Source organism: Contarinia nasturtii, unplaced genomic scaffold, assembly GCF_009176525.2.
Source record: "Contarinia nasturtii isolate CC-2019 unplaced genomic scaffold, AAFC_CNas_1.1 Cnas_scaffold_695, whole genome shotgun sequence".
Taxonomy (NCBI): domain Eukaryota; kingdom Metazoa; phylum Arthropoda; class Insecta; order Diptera; family Cecidomyiidae; genus Contarinia; species Contarinia nasturtii.
Window position 1 is genome coordinate 3,691,550 of NW_022198046.1, and position 10,252 is coordinate 3,701,801.

At 31.7% G+C, this 10,252-nt stretch overlaps 1 protein-coding gene across 5 annotated transcripts in view; it reads left to right on the plus strand.

Moving 5' to 3' along the window:
• LOC116341300 (putative uncharacterized protein DDB_G0271606) overlaps nucleotides 1–9,264 on the plus strand; it is a 179,479-nt gene extending 170,215 nt beyond the window's left edge. For 3 of the 5 annotated variants that reach the window (XM_031768270.1, XM_031768269.1, XM_031768267.1), the window contains 11 exons: nucleotides 147–359; nucleotides 441–1,169; nucleotides 1,261–1,734; nucleotides 1,813–2,044; nucleotides 2,123–2,346; nucleotides 2,648–2,806; nucleotides 2,907–3,126; nucleotides 4,307–4,396; nucleotides 6,243–6,551; nucleotides 7,145–7,212; nucleotides 8,655–9,264. In XM_031768270.1, the coding sequence (XP_031624130.1) occupies nucleotides 147–359; nucleotides 441–1,169; nucleotides 1,261–1,734; nucleotides 1,813–2,044; nucleotides 2,123–2,346; nucleotides 2,648–2,806; nucleotides 2,907–3,126; nucleotides 4,307–4,396; nucleotides 6,243–6,551; nucleotides 7,145–7,212; nucleotides 8,655–8,729 (2,793 nt within the window). In that variant the 3' untranslated portion in view covers nucleotides 8,730–9,264. The remainder of the gene's footprint in view (nucleotides 1–146; nucleotides 360–440; nucleotides 1,170–1,260; nucleotides 1,735–1,812; nucleotides 2,045–2,122; nucleotides 2,347–2,647; nucleotides 2,807–2,906; nucleotides 3,127–4,306; nucleotides 4,397–6,242; nucleotides 6,552–7,144; nucleotides 7,213–8,654) is intronic. The other 2 variants (XM_031768268.1, XM_031768271.1) reach the window with 2 other exon arrangements.
• Nucleotides 9,265–10,252: the final 988 nt, after the last annotated feature.

Sequence of the window (10,252 nt, forward strand, 5' to 3'; positions counted from 1 at the left end):
TGATACGTCAATTTTTAATGCTATTTTCGGCATAATGTAGTACAAGAATATCTCTATGTGAATGCATTCAATTATTGAACCGTTTATTTTTGGAATTTGAAACGAACAAAAACCATAAAACTATTGATCTTTAATTTCTATTTCAGAATCACAACAATAATAATAACAACAATACAAATAACAACAATAATAATAGTATGTTGTACAATAACAACAATCACATGCCGAAGGCGCCTACAACAGTATCTCATATGACGACACATACGTCGAATACCGTGTCTCCAATAATGCAACAGCAGCAGCAGCAGCAACAACAACAACAACAACAGTCGCAGCAACAGCAACAGACACAACAACAGGTGAGTCATAAATGCCAAATTGACATTACAAATGTCACGATCACACCTTATTCACGTGAAAAAACATTTTTTTTCCCGCAGATTTCATCCGCTTCACACAATTCGGAGCGATTACGAAATCTGTTGACCACAAAACGACCGCCAAATGCTATTGCTCCGGGTGGCGAAAGTGAACAAGACCAACGTACTGTGGCTCACAATAAAATACTGAAAGGTCTTTTGGATGCTGAAGAAGAAAAAGACAATGTAAATAATACATTTGGAAATAAAATGAATAATCCAAATCAAACGACCCAACAGCAGCAGCAGCAGCAGCAGCAGCAACAACAACAACAACAACAACAGCAGCAAAGACTTGGTAATCAACAACGGGCGGGTGGCAGTGATACGAAATCGAATGAAAATCCCATGCTGATGCATCTTTTAAATCATGACGATGATAATATGGATGGTCGACCGTCAAATCAACGGAACAACAGTGAATTGTTGAGACAACTACAAAAGGAAGACACGCCCAAGGATCATCATCACAACATGAATCCCATCGGTAATGAGGAACTTATTCAAATGCTTCGGTTTCAGGGTAACGATTTTCCGAATCGTAAACGATCGTCAAACGATTCCGATGACAGTCCATTGGCAAAACGAACTGAAGATAAACCATCAAAACTGCGTGAAAAGAACAAAATGTTGGCATCACTTTTGTCGAATCCATCAAAAGCACCAACTACATTCACCCCGATTCCTGTAGTGAAAACCATTCCTGACATAACACAATCGCGAATAACCGATTCGCAACGTGGATTCCAGGTAGGTCAAAAACGGTTTTCTTCACCTTTTGACGAGAAATAAAGGACAAAGAGCATATATAATGTTAATTTTATTTTCTATTTCATTTTAGCAACAACCGTCACCAAATACAACGAAATTGACTCCACAACAGTTGATGAATTTGCAACAGCAACAATTAAATCAAAGAACGCCACCGCAAACACAAAATAATCCACAGATGCGCAAAACGGCCACATCGATAATGCAACCGGCAATAACGCGGCCACAAGAATTCCATTTTGATACTGGCGCATTTGCCACGTCAACAGCAACAACACCAGTTCAACCGAGCGGTGTTGGTGATACCGAATTGGACGATATTGTAAACAGTGTGATTGATTTGTTGCCCGAATATCCGGGTAATAATATGTTGGGTGGAATGGGGCTGGAATCGTCATCAAGTCAGCCAAGCCAACAACCGCAAAATCAGGAAGAAATGGCCATTAATGCCATCACTAAATCGCTTATGCAAATCGAAAGTACTGGCGTATTCAATAGCAGTCCACCCGCATATTCAATGCATAATGTCAACACCACATCTCAAGTGAGTTGGAGTTGCTTCTCTATGAGACTTTTTTTTCATGTTCATGGTAATGATTAATGTTTTTCTTTTTGTATTCAGGGTTTTCCACCGCCACCAGTTTATACGCAACGAAGAAATGCTGTCGGAAATACAAACAACACCACAAACACAAATTCACCACAATCCACTCCAGCCATGCGGCTACAATTCCAACAGCAAATGCAACGCGAAGCATTACTTCAACAACAACAACAAAAGGAACGCCTGTTGCAACAACAACAGAAACAATCTCTCGTTGTGCCAGTCAGTGCAACCGCAAACGAACAACTATGTAAGAATTGGGCCGATTTGCATTTCAAGTCGATACCATAACATTTAACTAAACATTTAATATTTTGCCAATTTACAGATATGAATTCGGGAATGTCAAGTTTTGAGCTATTGAACAATGTGCCGCCGAATGTTTCACTACAACGAAGTACGAATGTTGTGCCTGATACACAGTTAAGTCCAGGATTCTCGCCGAATTTGTTGCAACAACAACTTAGCCCGAATCAAAGGGCACCATTTAGCCCACAATCAAATCAAAGTATTGGCTATCAATCATTTACTACGAACGCTGGACAAAATCAGGTATGATTACTTTTGGATGCATTTTTTTCGAAATAGCATGAAAAAAAATTGTACGTGAATCAATTTACGTCGAGATGTGCCACTCTTAAGCACAGCCAAACTTCCCTCGAACTTTTCCATAAAAATGGTACAAAATTACAGTTCATTAAGGTTATGTTTATTTGTAACTAAAATGTCAATCTTGAATTTTAATCAACAAAACATAACCTTATTAAAGATAAACAGTGACTTTGAGACACCATCCAATTCACTTATCGATCAAAAATCAAATTTAATATATGATTTGCATTTAATATGTTAGATATCACAACAGCAACAATTTTCTCAGGGGAACCAAACTCAGCCACAGCAAACACAACCGAATCAACCTCAAACACAATCGCAATGGAATGCGTCAACTATACAATCTCGTTTATCCGTGCAACAACAACAGAATCCAATGTTGAATGCACAATTACAGGTAACCTAATCGAAACGATATTTGCTTTTAATTCGAATTGAATTGCATTTGGTTTTCATTGTGTGTGATATTAATTCGGATTTAATTCGATAATTTACAGAGTGGATATAGTAATGCAGCTCGACAATTCCAAGCACAACGACAGCGTTCACTCAATTCTCCGGTTACGCAAAATTTGCGGCAAAATTCATTTTCGGATGGTTTCACCGAACCACCAAGTCCGACGACACAAAATTCATACGCTCCAAATATGTTCAATAACCAACAGATGCGAATGGCACGACAACAAAGTATACCGAACGCAACACAGCATCTGCCTGGTAAGTAAACGTGTTTGAGTGCGTTGAATTATTTTTTTTTCATATTAGTTTTCTGCCTTCATTTCGGTAATAATTTTGCAGTAAAAAAAAAAATAGTTCTCCCAAAATTAAAAAAAAGTCTCGTGTTTGAAGTTTGTATTACCCTTTTTTCGTAGTTATTCCTTATCCCACTAATAAATGAAGGCTATTAAAAGTTGAAACATTTCAAAATATAATACCAAATTGGAAAGTGCATCGCAACGCAAATTAAACCTAGCATTACCTTTTTTTAATATCAAAATCTTTGGATGTAAATATGTCTTGTTCATTAAACAAAAACTAAATATCTTTTTTAGCAAATTTTTTTTATTAGTATCCTCTTTTCCAAATTCATATACACTGTAATTTTGAACGAGTACACTGTTAATGGCATTTAAAAAAAAAATTAGTGCTAGTGATTTTTTTTTTGTTTGAAATGAAATAAAATAGTGCATTTTAATTCGCTGACGAAACGTGCGAGTAAATCATCTAACCAAATTGAACCGTTTTCTCTATCTTTGATTTGTAAATTTTTTTAGAGCATGAACCGAACAATAATCAACATTTTTTTTACCAAAATAGCATTTCTTCTATCAATTTAGTTATTTTTTTCTTAGATTTTGTACGTACAGTTTTTTTAATCGATCGTTATTTTTGGATTTTATATTATTATTATTATTTTTTTTATTCTAAAACGGTGTTGGCATTTTCCAAATTATTAAACATTTCTTCCCTCTCGAATAAAATCAGAATAAAAAAAATGCAAACATTTTCCCCCTTTTGGAATACAGCACTTTTCTGCATATCGAATGAAAAATACGAAACACGAATATCAACCAAAATTTTATTTAGTCATGAGATAAAGACTTTTCGAACTATAAACGATTGTTTTTTCTTAGTTGAACAATCTTCCAAAATTTTGCAAAAAAAAAAAACACACACATAAAAAATTCTGCACAAATCTCCTGATAGCGATACAATAAATACACATCCTTTTCCATATGAATTCTCTTGAAGTAAAATTTATAGAAAAAAAATCCGACGTCAATAGAGAACAACAAATGCTGCAAAAAAAACCACACATATTGAAACAAAAAATTGTCGAAAGAAAACAAGCCAAAGTGAATAAAAAATTTTTTTAATCCGAAATGACATTTCACAGGATCGCCACGCCCTTATTCAGATTCCACATACATGATGTACAATATGCATTCGTCTGGAACAGCTAATGATTACTATGGTCGTACACAGGGTAAGGGATGATGACGATGGGTCTCTTCTTAAAAAAAACAATGCAATATAATCAATCTCTCTCACCAAATTTTTTTTTTTTGTAAAATGAAAGAATGTACAATATTCAGATCAAACGATAAAAAAAAATATGTTAAGTAACCAAAAATCACATGCCTCAAGCTTGATCCACTTGATCATCTATTTTCCCAGAAAACAACCAAATTACTCTGTCTCACTTCAAAAATATCATTAAACAAAAACTCATTTCTCTGTCAATTTCTCGGCATCAAAAAAGTATCAGAAAAAAGCGATACAAATTGTACCACACCAATAAGACGATCAAAAAGCGCGTTACCAAATATGAAAATTGGTTTGAATAAGATTGGATTTATTTTCTCTATTGTTGCTGGATGCGTTTGGTGCATTTCGAAATCACAAAAAAAAAAATTCTCGGCATACATTCAGCTCTTGAGCTCATCTAACAACAAATGAAAAATTAACCAAATTCATGCACCTTTTTCATGTAAATGGTTTCAGCCGCGCAGAAAGTTCTTCAAGATTTTTTTTCAAAAACTTTTCCGGCTTGTTCAAATTTTTCTGATCAAAAAAATATCGTTTTGTTTTGGCCATACGTGTAACATTATTGTTGTGGTATTTTTCATCATCTCTTTTTTTCTTCACCTAAATGTTTCGTCATTTTTTTTACTCGTTACCTTATGCCTCATTTCGCACATTGTGAATAATAACCTTTACTTTTTATTGTACATTTCATTGAGAATAGATTAATTTATGTGTATTTTTGTATATATCATTGTTGTTGTCATTGTCGATCCATCGTTTAAATGCATTTCATCTTGACCATCCACCACATTCCATCGAATCGTTTAAACTCATAATAATCATCGAATCACACCAATTTCTTCTTTTACTCTTTTCATTTATTTTTATTTCTGTGTCACTTGAATTAATTCGGTAGCATCCTTCATTTTCATCATTCAGGAAAAATTTCACGTATTTTGGATTCAGACGCTATTGCGGCTTTGTTTGTTATTAAGCGTAGCATTTTCGGTGTTTAAGCAAAGGTTTTGTAAATAACTGCATTGAATCAACGAATCTAAAGTGTTTACTCTTTCATGTTTCACATCTTAAACGTCATTAAATGTGCTCTTAATTTAAAAAAAAAAACTACAAAAAACTGAGTGAAACAAATTTTTTTTTACACAAATTAGTTTATGCACTGAAATCAATGTACGAATTGGGCTTTCTATTTGACGAGTGCAGCAACAGTTCAATTTACTATGGTAGTAAGTAGAAGTATTTATTCGAATCAAATTCGTGTGCTTCAAAAATGTGGTTATTTACAACAAAAAATGATGTTCCAAATTTTTGGTTTTCTCATTGTCGACAAAAGTATCAATTTTATCCGAATTAAAAGCATGAGATATGTCTCTCTGTGTATTTGTGTAAGGTGTATTTAAAGAATTCGAACTAATTTTCCGAAAATGTTAAACAATTTATAATCGTAAATTTCTAATGGTGCTTTGACTGTGTATTTCTAGACATTTCTAAAAATTTCTTTTTTCGAAACTGCATTCGATTTTTTATTTTTTTATTTCTGATCAAAAGCAAAAATGGTATTTTGTAACAGAAAAAAATTGTGTTGTCTAATCATTAGAAATAAATAACTAACAATTTAACATAAAAAAAGTAAGGTTGCTTAATCCGAAATTGAAATTGTGTTTTGCACGGCAATTTAGAAAAAGAACGAAGTATTTTTGTTTCATTAAAAAATTGTTATTGATATGTTTAAGCAAATATCTAATGTGATTCGAATCGATTGAACAATAAAATTTATTTTTGTTCAGGTGTGAATAATGCCGGACATTCGTCAGAATTTGTGCGTCGCGAATTACGAACGATGGTGAACGAGCGAACCATGAACAATGCAAGACCGCCACAAAGTCCGATCGGACAAAATGCGATGATGGTACCGAATGCCAATGTAACTGTCAATAATAATATTAACAGTAACACAAATAATGTGTCAATGTCAATGGCTGTGCAACAACAACAACAGCAGCAACAGCAGCAGCAACAGCAGCAAATGAACTCCAATTCAATGATGAACACATCGGACATGGCATTTTACGATCAAATGACTCTACCGACAACTGGTAAGCAAAAAATTCACATGACAAAAAATATGAACAACCAAACACTCTTGTGAATATGGTCTCGCAAATGGCACGACCAAAAAATATCATTGTGATGTTTCTGTTGGAATGTGCTCTCATGTCTTTTGTCATATCTTTCACTACTATATTGTGTACTGAAAACAAATCATATCAAAAAATCACTCTACCCCCCTTAAAAACACCCTTTTATTTTCTCTATAATCAGTCATTCAAACAGGCTAGCAAAATCATTTCATCATATTTTGTTTCTTTTGTTTAATTGTACATATTTATACACATACAATCGGAAACAGTTTTAATTTAATATATATACACACATTACATTCTCTCTCATCAATATCCAAAATATGCATTGGAAACTAGGAAGTTTGCTAAACACTTTAACTCCCCTTCTAGATTTAGTGTTTGACAAAGCACACAAAATCTTAGACATACAATTATAATTTAAAATCAAAGCAAAGCCAAACACGTCTCAATACAAAACAACAACAGTTTATATAGAAACACAAAATTCAAACACAAACAAAACAAGAAAATAGTCAATTATCTCGGTTTTGAATTCTACTTTCAAGGTACAACAGTTCTAGACACAAAAACCACAGCTTCTCAATGGACAAGCGGAGAAACCGCTGCGACGAGGGTAAGATTATGTCAAAACAAAAACAACACACACACACACTCGCTCTCTCTACTAGCTCACAGTTTCACGAAATGTATTTTTTTTGGATCTATTCGAATATCATTTGTTATTTTGCTGCAACTGAACAATATCTCACTTTTATTTTTGTTTTAGTCTCTTTTTTGGCATCCTTTTGATAATAATAATTATGATTATGAATAATATACCGTAATTGCTCATTATTATCGTTGATTTTATACATGCCTCTGTATTAATAAATATATTTTTTTTTGGATTTTACATTTTTTCTCTAGAAATTTATTCTTTGTTAATTAAATACTGTATTTATTGATTTTGATCCGACTGATTCTTAAGTTAACTAGTACTGCAGCCCAATATACTTTGCTTCGACTTGTTGTGTGTCAAAAATAGAAAAAACCAAGTAACAAAAAATTGACATTTTTTTACCGCTTTGTTATTATAGTTTGTATTTGAGATTTTTGTTTTAATTTCTCGCTTTTGATTCTTTGCCGGTTTGTCTATTTCTTGTGAAACTGTACAGCAGAGGGTTTGTTCTGATATTTGAACCATATCTATCAAATTTATCGCAGTTTTTGACGAACGTTTCTCTCTCACTCTATTTGAATTGTTCTTTTTTTTTAAATTATCTTTCCTTTACATTGTAATTATTTATTGCTTCGTAGACAATTTTGAATAATTCTTTTTCATCCAAAATGTGAATACTAACATGAATTGAATGGTTTGTTTCATGTGAATATCATTTTTTCGGGTTGAAGAAAGAAACGGCGCTAGCCAGTAGTTTTGATTCAGTAGATTGAATAGCTCTTTTTCAATGCTCAAGTTTTCTTCGGCTTCTTTTTCGAAGGGTGTGAAGTTGACAATTACATTCAAACGCTTCAATACAATCTTCTTTTTTAAATATTTTATTATGGGTGTCATTCAATTGGTTTTGTATACGCTCGGCAGTAAATTCGGTATTTTTTTTTATTTTTTTTTTGAATAATAAATCGAAAAAAATTGATTTTTTTTTTGAAATTTTGTTAAACATTCTAAAATAATTTATTTTTTCTTTTGGAAAAAATTGCGTGAACTTTTTACAAAGTATAAAAAAATCAAATTTAATAAAAAATAATTTTTAACATTTGAAAATGACACTAACCGAATTACCCCGAGCTACAATTATACTTCATTCAAAGCAAATCCAATTTTTTGTGTGCTTTATTGGATGATGCATGGTGTAATCTCTTTATTCGATCGTTATTTATTTTGTTGTTGATTGATTGACTTTCTACCTCATTTATTTTTTTGAAAAATAAAAAACAAACTCATCTATAACTTCTCGTTTTTTTTCTCTTTGCTTGATTTGTTTTTGTTTTTAAATTATAAATTTTTCAACATTTGTTTTTAATGTGAATCGATTTGATTTTTTTCTTCCATTGCAGTCGAGTATTTCGGAGGAGCAAATCGGTGACCCTAAAAACTCATCGCTGCTGCTTCAGAAACTGTTGTCTGACTAAATTGAAATTTTGCGGGAGAAAACAAAGTGAACACTGAAAGTGACCTAAAAAAACCCAGCCACAACGCTATACATCAAATTGAAAAGAATTTTCGGCTTGCGTTCTGCCAAAAACACAAGAAAAAATATTGAAAATCATCGATGCTGATGTGATTTGCCGCATACGTGCAAGTCTTGCAATATCAAGACCCATGTAAAATAACCAGAAAAAAATCGGTTGCAAAAAAAAACTAAATAAAACTAGAAAAAGTTGACGAATTTTCGGAACGTGGAAATAAAATTTAAAAAATTGAATAAATGTGATGTGATGTTGATGTCTTAAGTTTTATGTAAATATGTATTAAAACATATGTGTAAAGTAATAAAAGAAAAACAAAAAATTGTATAGAAAAAAAAATGCATGTGGCATGAACAGATTGTATGCAGACAAAGATTACTGCGCAAAATATTGCTGTCTTTGTCTTGAAAAACCATACAAGAAAAAAAAAAAATCTAAAAAAATATGAAAGTTAGTTGAAAAAAAAAAAAAAAAACACTTTTTTAATTTATATAAAAATTTTAACAAAAATTCATTTAATCAATATTTTTATGTTAAATTGCCGAGTAAAGTGAAGAGAAAAACAAACAATCTAGAACTAATCGCTAAGTATAACAATATAAAATTATTTGTAGGTAATAATAAAATAATATATTGTATCAAAAAGAAAGCAAACAAAATAATGCAAGATTTAAGAGAACCTTTAAACCTCTTTGAAACAAACAAAAATGAACATTAAGGGAGAAATGACATTGAGAACATACACAACAAGTTCAAAATTGAATATATATATATAAAGATGAACCATTTTGCATTGAATAATTGAAATGTTCGAACAGCATATATTTAAGAGAAAATGAAAATATTATAGGAATCGTGTTAAAGAAAAGACACACATACACAAAAGTCCATGCAAAACATTCATGGCAACAACATTGCGAATGCAAAAACTTTGACTTTTTGTTTTCAAAGTGAAATGTCACTTGATTTGCTGCACGAAACAAAGAAGAAATTTAAAAAAGAGAAAATAAATTAACTGAAAATAGAAAATACCTCTATTGCAGTTCAAAGTTAAGTAAATAAATGAAAAAAATATTATTATTATAAAAAAAAAACTAATTTAAATGTATGTATACACTTATACAGTAACAATTTAATGTTTAACTGTGAGAGAAAAAAAAAAACCTTTGAACTATCTATTCTTATTAAAAAAAACTACACACAGAACACTCACTCACATACACACATTTAAAAGAAAAATATTTAAGTACATTCATATATATTTGAAAAGAAAAGTCTATCTATTTGACGTGTATAAAAGGTTTTTGTAAATGGAACATTTTGGTTTGAATTTTATTTAAATCAAATCGATCTATAAAAACGAATGAAGGCTTAGTCGGCGACAAAAAATGGCTGCCAATGGATAGAAAAATGTGTGTACGTGTCTGTGAATGATATCTACCGTTTGGTAAAATTTGAATCCCGTT